The sequence below is a fragment of the Pleurodeles waltl genome, chromosome 6 (assembly GCF_031143425.1).
Source record: "Pleurodeles waltl isolate 20211129_DDA chromosome 6, aPleWal1.hap1.20221129, whole genome shotgun sequence".
Classification (NCBI taxonomy): domain Eukaryota; kingdom Metazoa; phylum Chordata; class Amphibia; order Caudata; family Salamandridae; genus Pleurodeles; species Pleurodeles waltl.
Genome location: NC_090445.1, coordinates 1,514,110,506 through 1,514,133,990, shown reverse-complemented (window position 1 = coordinate 1,514,133,990; position 23,485 = coordinate 1,514,110,506). Strand labels below are relative to the sequence as shown.

At 47.2% G+C, this 23,485-nt stretch overlaps 1 protein-coding gene across 5 annotated transcripts in view; it reads left to right on the top strand.

Moving 5' to 3' along the window:
* Nucleotides 1–23,485, top strand: part of MIB2 (MIB E3 ubiquitin protein ligase 2) — a 358,930-nt gene that overhangs the window by 221,743 nt on the left and 113,702 nt on the right. For all 5 annotated transcript variants that reach the window (XM_069241041.1, XM_069241040.1, XM_069241042.1 and 2 more), the window contains one exon: nt 274–407. In XM_069241041.1, coding sequence (XP_069097142.1) covers nt 274–407 — 134 coding nt within the window. The remainder of the gene's footprint in view (nt 1–273; nt 408–23,485) is intronic.

Below are 23,485 nucleotides of genomic sequence, written 5' to 3'. Positions count from 1 at the left end.
ATATTAGGTAGGTTGGACAGTGACTCTCTCTGATTCATTGTTTTGCAGACCTACTTAATTAGTACATTTCTAATACTATGTTTCTGGCCATAAATTGAGACTGCTTTTTGCAACCAGAATGATAGTGCAAGTGGTCCCACTTTTCTCATAACTCTATTTTCTATAATTTTGCCTCCAGCCGGGTTCCAGGGTCATACTCCTCTGCGGTATTGTTTCATTGCCATCCTCAAAGGATCTTCCAGCTCTTATGCTCCTTTCCTTCTATTTTTGCAGGCACTCTGATGTCCGTCTTGGAGAAGCTCCTGGCTCAGAAAACTGAAGCAGATAATCCAGGGCACCTGGTGATTGAGGCAGCTCAGGGCAATGTTGCGAAGGTTCAAGAGCTGGTCCAAAAATACCCGGACAAGGTAAGTGGCTTATTAGCAAAATCCCCATCCAGTACAGGAGGGGAGCAGAACCTACAACTCATGTGTAGGCCTTGCTGTAATAAACATTTCTTCTTTTGTGTTAGTGTTCAGCCTTATTAAGTCTTTTTATTGACCTTTCCAGTCTAGGCCAACATAGATTATAAATAATTGTGTTAACTATTTGGATATAACCCACCACATATTAAACTAGCTCTTTCCAAGAGTCTTTTAGTAGGTGTTCATATTACCTGACTTACAAGCTCTAAAGGATGAGTGACTACTTCTCGATTTGAGCACGGCAACTCCATGTTGCACACAGATCTGTGCAGAAGGCGTTGAACACACTGACCTACATTTCCAGTAGTCTTTGGTCTAATTTTGTGCCAGTACCAGGTGTCATTGCTAAATATTTCAGTGCCCAATTGCTAGTCTTCACTGCTCCCTGTATGTTGTATCAATTTCAGAGTCTTTAGTGCTGTCATTAAGTCGCCTGGGTAACCTTGGCTTGTCTAGTGCAACATTTGAAACCAGCTTAGAGCATTGTCCATCTGATTAGCAGTCTCTTTGAATTGGAACCATGACTCAATTTGGTACTCTTAATTGGAGAGACAGAGTTATGCTCTGATAGTTAAATTCCGTGGGTGGTGGATATTTTACCTTAAGCATTGTAATGCAATTAATGTGTATAAATCTTTTTTCACATAGATGGTTTGATATTTCAGTATCGCTGGTAAATGGCATCTGCCTATTTAAGGACCAAATGCAGTACCATCCTAAGGGGTGAGCTTTAGGTATGTTGAGGAAACTCGAGGTGTAATCCATCTCTGGATTTGGGAGTTTGTTCTTAATCTCTCTATGCAAGAGCGAGATCTCACTCAGCACTTTTTAAACTGTCTTAGCCGTTGTAAATGAAATTCAGCAGTGGTGGTACAGTATTCACTTCCATTCCTTTATTCTTCCATCTTCCACTTATTCGTCAGACCCCTCTTCTGTTCTAATGTTCCTTTTTTGACATTATACTTGCAAACACTCTTAGCTGATTACTCATGATCAGTGTTTTTCTGATGGATAAAACTACCTGTGGATTCCTCACCTTATGAATTCTCCCAATGCGCCAGCATTCAACAGAAATTTTTCTTCCCAGCTCTCTGTCGACGAGGACGTTACAATTGCCGACTCCCACGCGACTCCGTCTGACGTCATTGTGGCGATAGGAGGTCCTCGTTGGCGTATTGACGTCAGTTCCCTTTTTTTCCCGTGCCTTCGAAGCATAACGTTTTTTTCCTAGCTCTTGAGAGTTACTGTTACCGAAGGTGTTTATTGTAGGTTACAGTGTCTCCTCCTCGGAAATCCAGATTCAAGCCTTGTCGGGAGTGCGGATGGGCGCATGTCAGTGACTGACCCACACATTGACTGCTTGTGGTGCTTAAGTTCTGAGCACGATGTGGAGGAGTGTGGTTCATGCCAGAGGATGAACCCAAATGGGCTCTAGGAGAGGGAGGCCAAACTCTTTTTGGCCAAGTCGGAGAAGAAGAAGCATAGGAGTCATTACAGGTCTTCTTCCGAAAAATCCTCGAGGTGGCACAAGTAACGGCGTCGGCATGATTCCTGACGTCGTTCGAATAGAGGTCGGTCCCGGTCGAGGTCTCCATCAAGTCGGCGTCTTGCGACGTGGGAGGTTAGTCCAATGGCAACTCCCTCGCCTCGGAATCCTCAAGCTTCTCCGGCGCCTTCAGTCTTCGAGGTGGTTGAGCCTCAGAAGAGTCCTCGCTTTTCCCCTGGAGGGCAGTCGGACATTCCGGATCTGGTGCTGCAGGAGGAACAGGGGTATCCAGCCTTCCCGGCTCCGGGCGCGGACCCAGCTGCATTTTTAAATGCCATGTTCAACATCTTCAATTCTATGGCCCCTGGTGGTGCAGTGGCTGATCCCCCAGGTCCTTTGGCCTTTTCAGTAGGCACTCAGACCGACGGCATTTATGCCCTTTTGCCCTGCGGAGAGAGTTGGTCCGGCGCCGATACCGTTGGTGTCGCCCGGAAGGCCTTCGACGCCGGTGACATCACCTGCGAGACCATGGTGCCGAGGACGTCGCCCCATACTCATTCGACGCCAGTGAAGCGGGCCCGTGTGCCCTCGGTGTCAATGGATTTGGTTCTGGTGTCTGACGGATCCATAGAGCGGGGGGGTATGTCTCCTGGTCCACGTCAGCCGAGATGTTCGATGACGGTGAATTCCATGTTGATGCCGAGAATAGAGGCCAGGTTAAGGTCAAGGAGAAAGGCTGTCAGACTTTTACAGAAACTAGAGTATCAGAGGCAACTCCTGGAGGAAGGAGAAATTGCTGAGTCCCTGGGGGACTATCAGGGCTTGGACTCGGCAAGTGGACTAGATACTTCCCCTGAGTTGGATCTAGCCTCTCCTAGGGAATGTACAGAGGAGGCAGCTTCTTTTCATTCTGTGGTAAGGAAGGCAGCAGATTTTCTGGACCTCCCACTACCATCTGCAGAAGTCAAGACTAATATCTTAACTGAGGTCCTCCATCCTGCTTCAGCTCCTGCGGAGCCACTTCTGCCCTTTAACAATTCTCTTACGGAGCCTATTCTGGAAGTCTGGAAGAAGCCTGTGTCTTCGTCTGCTGTTAGCAGATCGGTTGCAAGGAGCTATAGAGGGTCTCCGGGGGACCCGGGTTTCCTGTAGAAACATCCGACTCCGGAGAGTTTGGTGGTCCAGGCTTCATGCTCGTCTCATTCGTCTCCTGGTTCCTTTCCTGGCACGCCTTCTGGTAGGGAATCCAAGAGGATGGAGCAGTCTGCCAAAAATACCTTTTCTTCATGCAGCATGGCCCTCAAATCTGCCAATGCAACTGGTGTTTTGGGCAGATACATACATGCTCTGATGGGCGCGGCCAAGGCTGTGCTACCGGATCTGCCTTTGGAGATGCAGGGACTCCTGTAGGATGCTCAGACGGCTGCTACACAAGTTATTCAGTCGGGTCTGGACACTGCGGACTCTTTGGCCAGAGTGAATGGCACTTCCATTGTCACCAGAAGACATGCATGGTTGAGGTTTTCTGGGTTCTCGACAGATGTCCAGACGATCCTCTTGGACCTTCCTTTTCATAGGGACAAATTGTGTGGGGCTAAAGCTGACTCTGCGTTAGAGCGCTTTAAAGAGAGTAGGGCTGCTGCCTTGGGCCTGTAGGCTTCCACTGCCACCCCATTCAGATCCTTTAGAAGGTTTAGGGTGTTCGGACGAGGAGCTTCCTTTTGTGGGAGACCCCAACCAGCAGGCCAGCAACCTTCAAGTCTGTCCTATAGAGGGCGGGGTAGAGTTAGAACAAGAGGGGCCACCCAGAAGCACTCTGCCTCTTCCTCTTCCTCGGGGGGGGGTGCAGCAAGGAAAGCAGCCTTAGTTCTCCGCCCATTGCATCTCATCTTTCTCCTGTGAGGGTAAGGTTATTTCTTTTTCTCAGCAGGTGGGAGTTAATCACATCGGACTCCTGGGTCCTCAATATTGTGGGGAAAGGTTATGCCCTTCCTTTTCAGGAGTTCCCCCTCTCATCCCTCCCCGCCCATCCTTTTGCACAGAACATCATCTCCTTTTATCAAAAGGTGCAGTGGACTTGGTTCCAGAGCAGGAAAGGGGTCAGGGTTGTTATTCAAGATATTTCCTGAACCCCAAGAAGGATGGTAATTTCAGCCCTATCCTGGATCTGAGGGTTTTGAATGGGTTCCTCAAACAGGAGAAATTCAAGATGCTGACCCTAGCGCAGGTGCTTCAGGTGTTGAACAAAGAGAATTGGATGGTGTCGGTCGACTTGCAGAATGCTTACTTTCATAACCCTATTCTCAAGTCGCACAGGAAGTATCTCCAGTTTGTGGTGGGGTCGCAACACTACCAAGTTTGTGGTCCTTCCGTTTGGTCTTCCCTCCGCACCTCGAGTCTTCACGAAGGTGATGGCGGTGGTTGCAGCAAGTCTCAGGAGGAAGGGAATAGCGGACATTCAGGCGTTGATTCCAATGTTTCGAAATGAAGCAGTTGTTCCGGTCCTCAAGGTCCTACGTCTGCTCGGTCTGTTTGCTTCTTGCATTCTGTTGGTCACTCATGCACGCTGGCATATGAGGGCTCTTCAGTGGTGCCTTCGCAGGCAGTGGTTTCAGCACAAAGGGGATCTCGAGGAGTCGATAACGATCTCCAGAGACACTGCAGTGGACCTGCAATGGTGGGCTATGGACGGCAAACTTTCCAGAGGAAGGCTGTCTTCACTACTGCCTCCAGTGGCCACGGTTATAATGGATGCCTCCACTCTGGGGGACCTGGAGGTCGAAGGTAGTTGGTCTCCAGTGGAACAGATGTTTCATATCAATCTGTTGGAATTGCGGGCGATACGTTTGGCTCTCAAGGCCTTCCTCCCTTGCCTTCACGGTCAGTAGGTCCAAGTCCTGACTGACAACACTACCGCAATGTGGTATATAAATAAGCAAAGAGGAGTAGGGTCGTACCTTCTCTGCAGAGAGGCTCTGTGGCTCTGGTCCTAGGCTCAGTACCATCGGATTTGCTTAGTAGCAAACCATCTGGCCGGAGTTCTGAACGTACGTGCGGACAGTCTCAGTCGGTGTTTCTCGGCCGATCACGAGTGGCGGCTCCATTCAGACCTGATCCGTTACATCTTCCAGATGTGGGGGGTTCCTCAGGTAGACCTGTTTGCCACTTGGGATAACGCGCCCTGCCCGTCGTTCTGCAGCCTCCAGTATCCGGTGCAAGGAGTGTTGGGGGACGCGTTTTAGATGTCCTGGAACGGCCAGTTGCTTTACGCATTTCCCCCCCATACCCTTGATTCCTTGGGTTCTGAGGAAGATTCGCCAAGACCGGGCCCAAGTCATCTTAATAGCTCCGGATTGGCCGAGAAGTGTGTGGTACACAGACCTTCTCCAACTTTCACTGTGCCCTCCACTCTGTCTCCCTCACAGGACAGACCTCCTCCCACAGTCGCAGGGGCAGGTTCTGCACCCCCACCTCCAGAGCCTGCACCTTCACGCCTGGAGATTGAACGGGGCAATCTGAGTTCCTTTTCTCTCCCGCCAGAAGTGGTGGACGTTATTTTATCGGCCAGGCGACACTCCACCAAGTATATCTATGCTGGCAGATGGGCAACATTTGTTGATTGGTGTGGAGAGAAGCAAATTGATCCCTTGCGAGCCCATTTGTAAAACATTTTATTGTTTGCATTGTCCTTGGCGCAAAAGGGTTGTGCAGTTGTGACTGTCAAGGGCTATTTATTGGCACTGTCGGCCTTTCTGTGCCTTCCTGACCAACCTTCCTTGCCCCCTATAGTTGTAAGGTTCTTAAAAGGACTAACTAATAGGTTTCCTCCCACTCCTTTTGTTATGCCTCAGTGGGATTTGAATTTGGTTCTCACTTTCCTGATGGGTTCACCGTTTGAACCTTTGCATTCTTGCCCGTTAAGGCTTTTGGTTTTGAAAACAGTGTTCCTCACAGCCATCACGTCTGCTAGGCGTGTGAGTGAGCTTCAGGCTCTTAGTGTTAAACCCCCTTTCACATCTTTTCATGCAGACAAGGTGGTGCTGAGAACCAGGGCAATTTTCCTACCAAAGGTAGTTACTCCCTTTCATGTAGGGCAATATATCGCACTCTCGTCCTTTCACCCTCCTCCCCATCCATAGAAAGAGGAGGAGAGACTGCATCGGCTTGACCCAAGGAGGGCTTTAAGCTTTTATATTGAAAGGACCAGAGAATTTCGAGCGGATGATCAACTCTTCATTGGCTATGTGGGAAGAGAAAAGGCAAGGCCGTCCATAAGAGAACGCTGTCCAGTTGGGTCATTCTTTGTATTAAAATATGTTATTCTTTGACAAAGAATGATCCTCCTGTGGAATCAGGGCCCATTCCACCAGGTAGCTAGTGTATCCACCAGAAAAAGCGTTACCGAAGGTAAGTAACTTGTTCATCAAGGAACATAAATATAGTATCATGAATTTGACTTGCTTACTTCACTAGTGTATCTAATACAGATGCCATCTGTAATTAATGTATGTATTCAAAGTATTATGAAGTAAAAATATTAAATGGGTCATGCATATTGTAGTAATGAAGAATCATCAAGGTAAGTAAAAAGCTTCTTTATTCCAGCGTCTCCCAGATTCTCGCTGATTGAAAAATGCTCCTAACAACCGGAGCATTCTAAAAGGTCATAGAGTTCCATTTCAGGATGGGGAATGGGGAACTAGAATGGACTAAAATATAACATCTCATAAGGAATTGGGAACATTGCATGTATTATAAACATTATACCATACAATAGTCCTTCTGTCAAAATGGGACAATTCTATGTCTTTTTGTACAAGTGTCTTTTCCAAGGTTGGATATTGCCTCCGAGTTTTCCTTGTCTAACATTTCATAGTCGACCAAGTGATCTGTGCATTTTACCAGCCTGTCCTTGCTCCACAATTGTCCATTGTCCACTACCACAATGTTGCGTTTAACCTTGGTAGTACACATAGGTTTGGAAAATGTACTTCCTGAAGCATAGGGCTCCTAACCAACCCCATATCACCTTCCACCCACACTTGCTCCTTCATACCATACTGCTCATCATACCATTCTTTATATTTCTGTTGATGCTGTATAGTTTTGTTCTGGATATCTACATCTACATTTATCTACATTTCTGGGAACATCTCCCAACAAACTCAGGCAGAGTTTTAGAGCAAGGTGACCTGCCTGTAAGTAGGACAAACAGTGATAAGGTGAGGAGTAGTGTGATATGCCTATAACATACCTTGGATAGCTCTCCCACCCAAATGACCATTTACACAAGCAAGTTGGACGTAATCTTTTGTCATCCTGTTGGCAGTAATTAGCTGTTGGACAATACAATGCAGTTTTCAAATAAAAACTTTGTTGCTCTGAACCCCCTCCCCCCAAAAAAACTATATGTGGAGTGGGAAGGATGATCACAGGGGGCAGGATCTTGAGATAATTTTAGAAGTGCTTTCTGTAGCTGATAATCCACACTAAATGTGGGAATTATATGAAAGCAACAACATTAAACAAGATCAGAATTGACCAAAAATGAGATTCTCCATAACTGGAGTGCTGTGGGCCCCAGTGCACTCCACCTGCTGCTGTTATGATGGCTGTAGCCCTGAGAAACAGGCTATCTCCTCTTCTTCCCCTCCATGTCTGGCCATCACTTCAATCTCAAAACAAGTCTGGTCTCTGTCTGGAAGAAAATGAGCTACTGCATGCTGCCCCCCATTTTGTTATGACAATGGCTCCATCTGTTCTAATGCTAGCAGGGAAAATCAGCCCCATGCCAATATTTTATTGTAGAACATTCATAATTGTGATGCAGTGGGCCCCTGCAGCACCTTTTTTTTGTACAGTGCATTACATTTTTAAAATAATGACATTCTGAGTGCGTTATGTCACAGACTGGGACCTTGTAACACTCTAAACAAGTCACTATTCCTCACTGAACCTACAAGGATTTACTTCTATGTCTATCTGGTCAGACAGAGACATCTGCAGTGATCACATTACCCAACTGAGGTTTCATAAGGTAAAAGAGTATATTACCCTTTGATTCATATAACTTGCATTTATTTTTCATTTTAGGTATGTTATATTCAGTTACCTAAAGGTAAAAGAAAACCCACAAAAAAAGCTTATTTTGTTTTCCTCGTTTTAGACATGTCTTTGGCCCGTCTTCACACTTCCTGCCCCCGCCTCATGCCACTCAGTAGTACTGTCCTCACACTTTTCTTTTTCGTGGACTTTAACTGCTGCATGCAAATTAAGACAGCCTAGAAAAGCATCTTTTGTGCTTCCAGACAATCTTCATTTACATGTAATTGCAGCCCCATTTGCTCCCCCAGGAACATTCCTACGGCCCACCCGAGGGCATGCCCCACAGTTTAAAGACCTCTGCTTTACAGCATCCTGCATACTTAATTTAGGTTTGAAACCTTCTTTTGAAATGGTGTGGCCCAATTAGTCTAAGGAGCTCACCCGCAATCTGACACTTAAGTTTTTTTTTTTTTGGAGTTAGCCTTCTAGTCTCCTGATCACCAACCTTAAGATGTCATTTTGCTCTGAAGTAGTTGACTCCTACTCCATTATATCGTCCTGGAAACATAATGTGTTGGGGATACCATGTAGAATTTCCTGCAAACTTTTAAAAACACTGCTGCTGCAGAGGCAAGCCCAAACGGCATTCTGAAAAGCGTAAATGCCTCTCAAAGTGCCTGGAATCAGGCTGGAGCTCCACCTGATGATATGCCATAGATAAGTCTGACTCTGATACATGAAGCCTGATTTATTGTGTTTAACATCTCATTTATGCTTGTTAAGGGATGTCTTTTCACACATGTTATCATTGAAGTCTTGCCTTCAAACCTATCTGTCAGACAATCAGGCTGCCTTGCCCTCTCAACACTCCTGAGAGAAGCTCCAGTCCCTCAGCTTTTCTACTGCACGTCATGTTAGGGAGTCTCTACTGAGCTCTGCTCAGTAATTTCCTGTTTGGATACTTAGATACAAAAAAATCTGACTTTGACCTTTTTTCAGAAAAGTCTCTCTGGGGCCTTCAATACCTGCACTAAAAAGAGACTTCACTCTGAAGACTTTCACCAAGACTGCATTTATTGGCTCTACCCTGATCGTTCTGCTAAGGACTGTATGGTTTGTCGCACCTTTTCAACTAAAACTTTGAAGGATAGAAAAGGAAGGCTGCTAATCTGGCTCTAAAAGCTCAAGACCAAAAAAGAGCCAGTTTCTGATTAGGATAGGACCTCTTGGTCCTGTAGAACATCTGAAAAGAGGGAAAGTTCACCCTGTTCAAGATCCTCTTCTTTGCATGCCAGAAAGGCCACAAAAAAAGACCATTCATGAGTCTTACAAGGGCCGCAGTCTTTAAACATCTCCTCAGGAAGGCAAATCATCTTCTTGAAAGGAGAAAAAAGTCCCTGCTACCTCTTCAAAAAAGGCTAAGAAGACCTTCTTCGAGCTGCCTACACGTCCTCCAAAGGTCAGCCATTCATTTCAAAATCCTTCCCTAGATCCGCCTGCTGACAGATTGTCGACGAGTATCCCACTGTCGATGAGGATATCTTCAGCAGCGCTGTCGACGACAAAAACATATACAGTGGTATCAGAGACGACAACAACAGCTACAGTTACCACGTTGTCCACCACTTCTTCCTTCTCGTAGACGGCATCTATGACTAGACCGTTGACGAGTTACATAAGTTCCTCGCCTACGACACTGATGATGGTTCCATCGTCAATGCCTATTTCTTTACGACGACATTACTGCCACGAATGGCAGTCAGGGTAACATTAACAGGCCCGTTGACAAGAGGAACACCACCAAAACAAAAAATCAGGTTATTGACCCCCAGAACAAACGTCTCCCAGCAAGGTGGCACCCCTTATACCATCTCATATCTTGGATGATGAAGACTCCAACAAGGAGGGGCGCTTTGGGGTCGCGCAAAGTCCCTTTGAGTTGCATGTAGAGTGTTAAGAAGTAAAGGAAGGATTTGAGGAGGAATATGAACACCAGGATTATTATGATTCCCACAACCAGTATCAACAGCCATTCCAGGAATAAATGGTTTGTATACCAGGATTTCTGATTTACAAGTAATGCTTTCATATTCTAGAAATCTGTTTCCATCTACACAGCATCTGCACTGCAAACATCCACCATTACCACATCATGTGCTGCTCAACCATCTACACCAGCACAGAGACCTAGGTCATTGCCTACCTCAGTTGGGCATACACCACAGACAGCCCTTCTCCATGGTCCAGATACCTCTGATGAGGCGAGAGAGGAAGGAGAGCTCCATGACACACATACGGAATGGCATCCCTACTCCATCATCTCCGTCACCAATCCCAGTGGACTTGCCACCGAATGATATTGGGGGTTTTCACAACTTGCTGAAAAGGGCAGCTAAAAGATTTGCACTCCCCATGCCTACCAATCAGATGGACTGTTTCTTATATGATTTTGAGGAGCCATTCTCGAAAAGTGTGAGATCCGTGCCCATTGTCAGCTGTATTTGGTAAGAGTGCCTAAATATTCCCAGGTAACAACCACCTCAAGCGGCCTACAACAGATGTATGCCAAGAGAAAGATCAACATGTCAGGGAAAGGAAGCTGTTCGTCACCAATGACCCGCTACAGGCTCCAGCTACTCCTCACTCCCTACCATTCAGACTAGGAAGAACATTATCTCAGTTCATCTGACGCTGACAATAGATAACATCAGACCAATGGGTCATCGGCCTGGTTCAATTCGGACACACCCTTGAATTTATTCAGATCCCAACATCAAACCCACTGCAAACCTCCATTCCCTAATATCTACATCTGCTCAGTTTGGAGGTCAAGACCATGATGCGAAAAGGAGCAATAGAGTCCCTCTTTCACGGCAAGGAACGGGATTCCATTCCCGTTTCTTTATCATTTGCAACAAGTGGAAGGAATGGCGGTCTATCCTTGACCTCCGAGATCTAAACAAATATCTAAAAAAAAGCAATTGTTTTTTGTGGTAACATTGAAAGATATTCTCCTACGACTAAACCACGGAGATTATATGGCAACTCTAGACATGCAGGATGCATATTTTCACATCCCCATCCATCCTTACCACAGAAGATTTCTATGGTTTACAGTAGCTGGGAGCCACTACCAATTCAGAGTTCTTCCTTTTGGTCTGAAGTCAGCCCCCAGAATATTTACAAAATGCCTGGCCCTGCAGCAGCATTTTTAAGGAAACAAAAACTCCTAAGCCCTCTTTACGACTTCAGCGGTCTTTGTCAAAGACCGCCGAACCAGCTGCAGTCAACAGACCAGTGCTGGCGGTCTACTGACTGCCATATTAGTAGACCTGAAAGGACTTCTGCCCGTTTACGAGCAGAAATCCCAATCCGTCGGCCTGGCTGACTGAGATGAAGAGGCGGTTCCACGAGCATCACTGCCATGGCAGCAAGACGCCACCTTCCGTCTTATGATACGTAATACATCGTGGCAGAGTCCTGTTGGGGGTGCGGTGCTGACGGTGGCAATCGCCAGGACCCATCCCCTCCTGTACAACCACCTCGCCAGAAAAGGTATGTTGGTCTTCCGAAGGGGGGGGGGGGGGGTGGAGGGAGTTGGGTGCATGTGTGTGGTGTGTGCTTCTATGTGTGCCAGAATGGGTGTGCGTGTGTGTATGTATGTGCAAGTGAAGGCTGTGTATGTCTGCATGCATGCGGAGGGAGTGTGTGTTGGGGTGCGAGTGCGCGTGTGTATTCAGAGGGTATGCGTGCAATTGAGGGGGTCTGCATGTATGTGCAGGGGAGCGGGTTTGTCGGGGTGTGAGTGTGTATTGGGATGCATGTGAGTGGGGGTTTATGTGTTCAAGTCTGCAAGTGAGTGGGGGTGTCTGTGCAAGTATGTGGATGAGGGGGGTGTAAGCGCGTATGCGGAGGGGGAAGTGTGAATGAATGCGTGCGTGGAGGGGGTGGGAGTGTGCATAAATGTAAAGGGGGTGTGAATGATTGCGGAGGGGGGTGTATGTGTGAGAGTGGGGGTGTGTAGGTCAGTGTGGAAGCGGTTAGTTGGATATGTGCAGTTGGGTGGGGGTCTTTGCAAGGGTGTGGATGGGTGGGAGGGTGCTTGGAGATGGGTGGGGTGCATGAAGGTGTGTGGACGTGTCGGGGTGTGTGGGTGCCGGCGACAGGAATAGGGATTATCCAGTATTGGATCTTTCATAAATTCACATGCTTGAATCATCCCCGTCGTCGAAGTGGGAGTCCCACGGTACATAAAATAGCAATAAATAATAAATATTTTTTTTTTGTCATAGGCTATAATGGAGTCAGAGCTTGCTCATATAGCCTATCCATGTCCTTTTGTGAAAGGACCCAAACCTGCCTGCTGTCCAATCAGGCACCAGCACCCTCTAGAACCTTCTCCAGAGAAGCTCCCTTCCTCAGATTACCTACCGCACGTCATGTGAAGGGAGTCTCCCTGAGCTCTGCTCAGTTTTTTCTTCTACTTCAGAGATTTTCTCTCAAGAAAGCTTCAAATATGTCAGATTCTTCTAGAAAAGGCCTTTTCCGCCCTTGCAAGACCTGTGGGAAGAAAAGGCTCCATGTGGATGACCCACATAAAGAATGTTTGTACTGTCTCTACCCACAACATCAGGTTAAGGACTGCAAAATATGTCGCACCTTCTCCGCAAAGACCCTCAGAGACCGGGAGGGCAGACTCCTGACATGGTTACAGGCCAAATCCTGTACTTCAGGTGAGGAGAGTGGGTCAGAGAGGCCACATAAAAGGTCCAGATCTGAGGACCTAGGCCACATAGAGAAATCCAGAAAGAGACAGAAATCTCATCATGGGAAGGGCTTACAGACTTCAGTCTCCTCTGAGCCTTCCTCTCCTCTTCAAAAGAAGGAGTCTTACCATCTATCTCCTTCTTCAGAGCCTTCTACTTCTGGAAAGATGACTCTGAAAATTAGAACAACGACGACGACACCGTCGACGACCGTGACAACGACGACGGTACCTACATCTACCATCTCGACTTCATCGTCGACGAGACCGTCGTCAGCGTTGACGACCTTAACATCGATGGTAAGGGGTCCGGTCCCTTCTCTCCAGACTCCATCGGCACCGTCGACGACTGCCCCGTTGACTATAACCTCACCCACGTCATTCTCATCGGCGCTATCGCCATCGACGGGGTTAAAGAAACTACCGTCGACGACACTACCGTCGACGACACTACCGTCGACTAGACCATTGTCAGCGAAATCATCGTCGGCGAAACCACCGTCGACGAGACCACCGTCAACGGAAAAATCTGCACCATCCACGGCTGCATCAACTTTCACGCCATCGACAGCAGTGATGCCTAGCGGACACATTGAGGCCATTCCTACCTCTTCCAGGTCTCCAGCTCTCCGAGCCATGGTCAGCATCAGAAGTCTACCTGCACAGGACGTTTATCCTACCGACACATCTCCAAACAAGGTGTCGGCTTTACTACCCAGTCCTCTTCTTGACTGGGAGGAATCGGACGAAGGTCCTTTTGGAGATGCACATAGCCCTTCGCAGCTCCATGTCAAATATCAAGATGACGATGAAGAGAATGAGTATGAATAGTATCAACCATACTACTCTCATCAGGACCAATACTATGAAACACGGGAGCCTCAACACAGAGACACCGTAGAAATGCCTTCCTCCTTAATCCAGGATTTACAATCCATGCTTCAGGATTATAGGAGAAGGTTTCCAGCGGAAGGTCAACCACCGGCGCCGGTCTCTACGGTGACGCCAGGTAATGCTCCTCCTCCTCCAGCTACTCCAAGATCAACATCACACTCGGTGTTAGCTGCACCCCCCAGAGATGAAGGTTCCACTTCAGGGGAAGAAGAGCAAGAAGAAGGAGAAATTTCTACTCCACAACATCCTACAGAGGAATGGGATGATTACTTGGCCCCCACTCCTTCTCCACCACCTCCTCGCCCCTCTGATTCTCCGCCCGAGGACATAGGTGGTTTCCATAATCTTATGGACAGAGCCGCAGTACGTTTCCACCTACCAACATCTGTCTCCCAATCGGAATGTTTCCTGCATGATTTCAAAGAACAATCACGGAAGTCGGTACGGTCCATTCCGATTATTGATTACATTTGGAGCGAGGGCACAAAGATTATGCGGAATCCGGCTACTGTTCCTCCAGTTCCACAAAAACTGGATAAAAAATATAAGGCGACCCAAGATTCTCCGGCATGCCTTACTGGCCATCCAAAGCCTGATTCGGTCATCTCACAGGCTGCTCAAAGGCGCTCCAAAAATCCATCAACGCCTATCTCCACTCCTCCAGACAAGGAAGGTCGCAGACTGGATAATATAGGCAAAAGATTCTCCTCAATGTCTGCAATCACTGTCAGAGCAGCGAATTTACTAGCAATTTTAGGCCGATATGATCGTCAGATGTGGTCCGACATGCAACCTTTCCTGGACCTCATCCCAGAAAATAAGCAAGAAGAGGCACGAAAGATCCTACAGGAAGGTGAGCGTGCGTCGGAAGAAATCATTGACTGCGCTCTGGACATAGCCTCTACTGGTTTCCGCCAACTAGCGGGCGCCGCTGTCTTACGACGACAAGGTTGGCTCAAGCCCACATCCTTCAGACGAGAAGTGCAGTCCCGAATTCTAGACATGCCTTACGATGGGGAATCTTTGTTTGGCAAACATGTGGATGACGCACTTCAAACCATTAAGACGGACACAGACACGGCCAAGTCCCTGGGTACCCTGCAGTACAGGAAGCAGCCCTTTCGAGGGGCTAGAGGCAGAGGTTTCACCTCATTTCGAGGTTCCTTTCATAGACAGTACCAGCAATCGCAGTACAGGCCTTCATACCATCAGCAGTACAGGCAATCATCGACTGCCTCCTATACCAGACAGGGAGGGAAACGAAGACAGGGGTCACAATCCAGAGATCAACCCAGAAAGCAATGATCTTCCACAGGCACCGGCTATGCTCCCTCAATGCCCGCAACATCAACAAATAGGAGCAAACATTTCCAACTTCATCCAAGAGTGGAAGAAGATAACATCGGACAAGTGGGTGCTAGATATACAGGGAGTGCAGAATTATTAGGCAAATGAGTATTTTGACCACATCATCCTCTTTATGCATGTTGTCTTACTCCAAGCTGTATAGGCTCGAAAGCCTACTACCAATTAAGCCTATTAGGTGATGTGCATCTCTGTAATGAGAAGGGGTGTGGTCTAATGACATCAACACCCTATATCAGGTGTGCATAATTATTAGGCAACTTCCTTTCCTTTGGCAAAATGGGTCAAAAGAAGGACTTGACAGGCTCAGAAAAGTCAAAAATAGTGAGATATCTTGCAGAGGGATGCAGCACTCTTAAAATTGCAAAGCTTCTGAAGCGTGATCATCGAACAATCAAGCGTTTCATTCAAAATAGTCAACAGGGTCGCAAGAAGCGCGTGGAAAAACCAAGGTGCAAAATAACTGCCCATGAACTGAGAAAAGTCAAGCGTGCAGCTGCCACGATGCCACTTGCCACCAGTTTGGCCATATTTCAGAGCTGCAACATCACTGGAGTGCCCAAAAGCACAAGGTGTGCAATACTCAGAGACATGGCCAAGGTAAGAAAGGCTGAAAGACGACCACCACTGAACAAGACACACAAGCTGAAACGTCAAGACTGGGCCAAGAAATATCTCAAGACTGATTTTTCTAAGGTTTTATGGACTGATGAAATGAGAGTGAGTCTTGATGGGCCAGATGGATGGGCCCGTGGCTGGATTGGTAAAGGGCAGAGAGCTCCAGTCCGACTCAGACGCCAGCAAGGTGGAGGTGGAGTACTGGTTTGGGCTGGTATCATCAAAGATGAGCTTGTGGGGCCTTTTCGGGTTGAGGATGGAGTCAAGCTCAACTCCCAGTCCTACTGCCAGTTCCTGGAAGACACCTTCTTCAAGCAGTGGTACAGGAAGAAGTCTGCATCCTTCAAGAAAAACATGTTTTCATGCAGGACAATGCTCCATCACACGCGTCCAAGTACTCCACAGCGTGGCTGGCAAGAAAGGGTATAAAAGAAGGAAATCTAATGACATGGCCTCCTTGTTCACCTGATCTGAACCCCATTGAGAACCTGTGGTCCATCATCAAATGTGAGATTTACAAGGAGGGAAAACAGTACACCTCTCTGAACAGTGTCAGGGGGGCTGTGGTTGCTGCTGCACGCAATGTTGATGGTGAACAGATCAAAGCACTGACAGAATCCATGGATGACAGGCTTTTGAGTGTCCTTGCAAAGAAAGGTGGCTATATTGGTCACTGATTTGTTTTTGTTTTGTTTTTGAATGTCAGAAATGTATATTTGTGAATGTTGAGATGTTATATTGGTTTCACTGGTAATAATAAATAATTGAAATGGGTATATATTTGTTTTTTGTTAAGTTGCCTAATAATTATGCACAGTAATAGTCACCTGCACACACAGATATCCCCCTAACATAGCTAAAACTAAAAACAAACTAAAAACTACTTCCAAAAATATTCAGCTTTGATATTAATGAGTTTTTTGGGTTCATTGAGAACATGGTTGTTGTTCAATAATAAAATTAATCCTCAAAAATACAACTTGCCTAATAATTCTGCACTCCCTGTAGTGACAAGAGGTCATACCCTGGAGTTCACAGAAAAGCCACCGCTTCACCCACCAACATCAGGCAGCTCTCTCCACCTTCGTCTGCTTCAAGCGGAAGTCCTCAGCCTTCTGGCCAAAGGGGCTATAGAGGCAGTTCCTCTGCAGCAACGAGGTCTCGAATTCTACTCCCGTTTTTTCCTCATAAGGAAGAAGTCGGGAGAGTGGCGTCCTATATTAGACCTCAGGAAGCTCAACAAGTTCCTTCGGAAACAATCCTTCAGGATGATCACATTGTCAGATATCTTGCACCTCTTGAATCCTGGAGATTTTATGACAACCTTAGATCTCCAGGACGCCTACTTCCACGTTCCAATACACCAAAAACATCGCAAATATCTCCGTTTTACAGTAGCCGGTGCCCATTATCAATTCAGAGTCCTGCCATTTGGCCTCAGATCAGCTCCGAGAATCTTCACGAAACGCCTTGCCCCAGTCGCAGCCTCCCTCAGAAGCAAGGGTTTCCAAGTGTTTCCTTACCTGGACGACTGGCTCATAAAAGCCCTGTCATCTCTACTAGCCTCAAAAGCCACAGATGCCTGCCTAAGACTATTCAACAGTTTGGGTCTAACAGTGAACCTACAAAAGTCAGTCGTGTTCCCCGCACACAGGAGAGTTTTCCTGGGAGCAGAATTGGACACTATCCAAAACAAGGCATATCTTACCCTAGCAAGGCAGCAGAAGCTGACCCAATTGGCTGTCGCAATCTCCGCAAGAAAGTTCGTTTCAGTACGACTATTCAAATCGCTTCTGGGCATGATTTCCTCAGCCATAGTCCTAGTACCGCTGGCAAGACTCAAGATGAGACCTCTACAAGAAGAGCTACAACTGCAATGGACCCAGTCACAAGGATCCTTCGACGATTTAATAACCATCACACCAAGGATTCGGCAGACGTTAGAATGGTGGTCCCACATCAACCACCTCTCCCACGGTCTAACCTTTCTGGCACCAATAGCAGATTTCGTTATCACCACGGACGCCTCCCTGGAAGGATGGGGAGGCCACTTACAGGACATGCGCACTCAAGGCAGATGGTCCAAGCTCCAAAAAGAGATGCACATAAATCTGTTAGAACTGAAGGCGATTCATCTTACGCTTAAAGCTTTTCTGCCACGCATCGCAGGATCATCCGTGTTAGTCAGAACAGACAACACAACAAGCATGTTCTACATCAACAAGCAGGGAGGAACAAGATCCCTCTCCCCCTCTCAAGGGAAGCTCAGTCTCTCTGGAACTGGCTCACACGGAACAACGTCTGCCTCAGGGCAGAGCACCTGGCGGGGGTCAACAATGCTCTAGCGGACTCTCTCAGCAGGACAGACGACAACTGTCACGAGTGGGAACTCAACCAGACCATACTCGAGAGCATTTTTCAACGATGGGGTCGGCCGATCCTAGACCTGTTCGCCACCAACCTGAATGCCAAATGCCAGTTTTACGCCAGTCGATACCTACTCCCGGGGTCGTGGGGAAATGCTCTTTTGATAAGATGGTCCGGGATCTTTGCATACGCTTTTCCCCCCATTCCTCTGATTCCCAGACTCCTCAGGAAAATGAAGACCGAAGGCTGCAAGATCATTCTCATAGCCCCCAAGTGGCCGAGGCAGTACTGGTACACGGAGCTCCTCCTCCGGTCAATAGCCAATCCAGTCCGTCTCCCTTGCAACCACAATCTTCTATCGAAGAATCAGGGTCTCATCTTACATCCCGACCCAACTTCACTGCACTTGCATGCTTGGCTCCTGAGTTCAGAGAGATCCAAGATATGAACATCGACCAAGAATGTAGGCTCATATTATCTAAAGCGCGAGCGGAGAGCACGAATAAGACATACAAATTAAAATGGAAGAGGTTCTGTGTTTGGTGTTCTCAGAACAATTTTCACCCATTTCAAATCAATCCTGAGCAAATTCTTCCTTACCTGCTCTCCCTTTCCAAGGCTGGTCTTTCCTATGCATCAGTCAAGATTCACCTAGCAGCTATAGCCTCTTACAGACGATCGGCTAACATGCCGTCTATTGGTTCAACCAGAGTCATCAAACAGTTTATGAAAGGACTGTTCCGCACCTTTCCTCCAGTTCGCTTACCTCCGCCAGAGTGGCACCTTAATATTGTTCTCTCCCAGCTCATGAAAGCCCCTTTTGAACCCATCCATAGAGCTGAACTCAAGTACATCACCTGGAAAGTGTCAACCTTGCTCGCTCTCACCTCTACCAGAAGAGTCAGTGAAATACAAGCGTTCACTACTAAAGAACCCTTTTTAGTTTTTTCTGAGGATTTCGTTATGCTCCGAACCAATCCCAGATATATTCCCAAAGTTCCATCTTCATTCCACCTCAATGAACCAGTTATTCTACAAACCTTTTTTCCAAACCCTACTACGATAGCAGAGAGAACTCTCCATTCTTTGGACATTAAACGATGCCTAAAATTTTACCTGCAAAGTACCAAGAACATCAGGAAATCAGACCAACTCCTAGTATCTTATTCTCTGGGACGTCAGGGAACAGGAGTAACCAAGGCCACTATAGCCCGATGGATTTCTTCCACAATCCACTTTTGTCACACCAAGGCAGGAAAACCCTTGACTAGGCGCCCGAGAGCCCACTCTACAAGAGCAGTCTCCACATCGGCTGCTTTGTTTCAAGGTATTGCCCTTGAAAAAATTTGCCAAACTGCGACATGGAAAACCACACACTGCTTTACGCAGCACTATTGTTTGGAGTCATCACAAAGAACAGACTCTCTAGTAGGACAAGCTGTGCTACGCCATCTCTTTCATTAAGGTGAGACCTTTCCTTAGTTATAGTCATATGGTTTAAGATGCAGATAACCATGTTTCTATTGTGTTTCCTGGTGAAATATCTAAAGTGTACATATGTATGTACTTATTAATGTGTATGCAGATAGATGAATTTTATCTATATTTATATATATATATATATATATATATATATGTATATATGCACGTACTTAGAGTATCTGTATTCCTTCGTAACTCACGCTCAGAAATGTATAAGTTTTCTATAAATGTTATTATTATTAACTATAATTTAGATAGAGGGTCTTCATGCTCGCACCCTCCACCCACGCTGGATACAATGTTTATCAACCATACTGCTGTCTATTCAGATTCAAGCATGTGAATTTATGAAAGATCCAATACTGGATAAGAAAACAAGTTACTTACCTGTAACTACAGGTTCGATGGCATCTGTCGCTGTAGATACGCATGTTCTGCAATAGCTCGCCATCTGGTGTTGGGCCGGAGTGTTACAAGTTGTTTTTCTTCGAAGAAGTCTTTCGAGTCACGGGACCGAGTGACTCCTCCTTTTGTCTCCATTGCGCATGGGCGTCGACTCCATCCTCGATTGTTTTTTTTCCGCCATCGGGTTCGGACGTGTTCCTGTCGCTCCGAGTTTCGGAACAGAAAAAATAGTTAATTTCGGAAGATTTTCGTCGGTATTGTTGCGTTCGGGATCGGCATACTTACATTCAACACCGCATCGAAGATCGAAGAGCTCCGGTGCCCTTCGGGGTAATTTTTCGATCCTCCGTCGGGGCCTGGTCGGCCCGACCGCGTGCTGAAGAACGCCGATGGAACGGACCCCGTTCCGTTTCTGCCCCAAATGCCACAATAAATACCCCTACACAGACCAACACTTGGTCTGCAACCTGTGCCTGTCACCTGAGCACAGCGAAGACACCTGCGAGGCCTGTCGTGCGTTCCGGTCCCGAAAAACACTCCGAGACCGTCGAGCCAGAAGACTTCAAATGGCGTCCGCACCGACAGCCCGACGGGAGTTCGAGGAACAGGAAGAGGAAGGTACCTTCTCGATCCAAGACTCAGACTCCGAAGGATTCGACGATACACAAACCGTGAGTAAGACGTCGAAAACCACACAAAGAAACATTTACAAGGCCCAGGGGACGCCACTGCCACCAGGCCATGGCTCAACCCATAAAATCGGTGACCGACCGTCGGCACCGAAAAAGGCCCAAACAGTGCCGAGATCGTCCGACTCCGGTCGAGACACCGGCACGCAGCCTTCTCGGGACCGAGAAAGTGCTGGAGACAAGCCTCGACACCGAGATGCCGGTGTGGACACGGCTCGACGCCGAGACAGCGGCACCGAAACAGATCGACGCCGAGAGGTTTCGGCCCCGAAAAGGAAAAAAGTCACCTCGGAGCCGAAAAAACACGCAGACAAAGTTTCGACGCCGAAACAAACTGCAAGCGACCCAGCTTCAGGCTCTTATACAGAAGAGCACTCGCTAACCTCCCAAATGCAGAAGCATAGGTTTGAGGAAGAGCTACAAGCAACTGATGCGGACCATACGCAAAAGCGTATCTTCATTCAGCAGGGGACAGGAAAAATAAGCACCCTTCCCCCCATTAGGAGAAAGAGAAGGTTGGAGTTCCAGACGGAACAAGCACCACAACCAAAAGTGGTGAAAAGAGTTACACCACCACCCTCTCCTCCGCCCGTGATTAACGTTTCACCAGCACAAACGCCATCACACTCCCCAGCTCACACCACCATGAGCCAGGGTGACCAAGACCAGGACGCATGGGACCTATACGACGCCCCAGTGTCAGATAACAGCCCAGAGGCATACCCTACAAAACCATCTCCACCAGAAGACAGCACCGCGTACTCTCAGGTGGTGGCTAGAGCAGCACAATTTCACAACGTAAGCCTCCACTCAGAACAGGTCGAGGATGATTTCTTGTTCAACACACTCTCCTCCACCCACAGCTCCTACCAAAGCCTGCCTATGCTCCCTGGTATGCTCCGGCACGCAAAAGACATATTTAAGGACCCGGTCAAAAGTAGGGCAATCACACCAAGGGTGGAAAAAAAGTATAAGCCGCCTCCTACAGACCCGGCTTTCATCACAACACAGCTGCCACCAGACTCTGTTGTTGTAGGAGCAGCTAGGAAAAGGGCCAACTCTCACACATCTGGAGATGCACCACCCCCAGATAAAGAAAGCCGCAAGTTTGATGCAGCTGGTAAAAGAGTCGCAGCACAAGCTGCAAACCAGTGGCGCATCGCGAACTCCCAGGCACTACTTGCGCGCTATGACAGAGCCCACTGGGACGAGATGCAACATCTCATTGAACATCTGCCCAAAGACTTCCAAAATAGGGCAAAACAAGTGGTTGAGGAGGGACAGGCCATCTCCAACAACCAGATCCGCTCCTCCATGGACGCTGCAGATACAGCTGCACGGACAATTAATACATCTGTAACTATCAGAAGGCATGCATGGCTCCGAACGTCTGGATTTAAACCAGAGATTCAACAAGCAGTTCTCAATATGCCTTTTAATGAAAAAGAACTGTTCGGTCCAGAAGTGGACACAGCGATTGAGAAACTCAAAAAAGATACGGACACTGCCAAAGCCATGGGCGCACTCTACTCCCCGCAGAGCAGAGGGAATTACAGCTCATTCCGTAAAACGCCCTTTCGAGGGGGGTTTCGGGGTCAAAGCACACAAGCCAGCACCTCACAAGCCACACCGTCCAGTTACCAAGGACAGTATAGAGGAGGTTTTCGGGGACAATATAGAGGAGGGCAATTCCCTAGAAATAGAGGAAGATTCCAAAGCCCCAAAACCCCTACTACTAAACAGTGACTCACATGTCACTCACCCCCTCCACACAACACCAGTGGGGGGACGAATAGGTCATTATTACAGAGCATGGGAGAAAATCACTACAGACACTTGGGTTCTAGCAATTATCCAACATGGTTACTGCATAGAATTTCTACAGTTCCCTCCAAACATACCACCAAAAGCACAAAATTTAACAACACACCATTCCAATCTCCTAGAGATAGAAGTGCAGGCACTATTGCAAAAGAATGCAATCGAATTAGTGCCAAACACACAAATAAACACAGGAGTTTACTCACTGTACTTTCTGATACCAAAGAAGGACAAAACACTGAGACCAATCCTAGACCTCAGAGTAGTCAACACTTTCATCAAATCAGACCACTTCCACATGGTCACACTACAAGAAGTATTGCCATTGCTAAAGCTGCACGACTACATGGCAACTTTAGACCTCAAGGATGCTTATTTCCATATACCAATTCACCCATCGCACAGGAAATACCTAAGGTTTGTATTCAAAGGAATACATTACCAATTCAAGGTACTGCCTTTCGGATTAACAACCGCACCAAGAGTCTTTACCAAATGTCTAGCGGTAGTCGCTGCACACATCAGAAGGCAGCAAATACATGTGTTCCCATATCTAGACGACTGGCTAATCAAGGCCCATTCGTTAATAGAGTGCTCAAATCACACAAATCATATCATACAAACCCTCTTCAAACTAGGGTTCACCGTCAATTTCACAAAATCCAAAATTCGGCCACGCAAGGTACAACAATACCTGGGAGCCATAATAGACACATCAAAAGGAGTAGCCACTCCAAGTCCACAAAGAATTCAAAATTTCAACACCATCATACAACGCATGTATCCAACACAAAAGATACAAGCAAAGATGGTATTACAACTCCTAGGCATGATGTCATCATGCATAGCCATTGTCCCAAACGCAAGACTGCACATGAGGCCCTTACAACAATGCCTAGCATCACAGTGGTCTCAAGCACAGGGTCACCTTCTAGATCTGGTGTTAATAGACCGCCAAACTTACCTCTCGCTTCTGTGGTGGAACAACATAAATTTAAACAAGGGGCGGCCTTTCCAAGACCCAGTGCCACAATACGTAATAACAACAGATGCTTCCATGACAGGGTGGGGAGCACACCTCGAT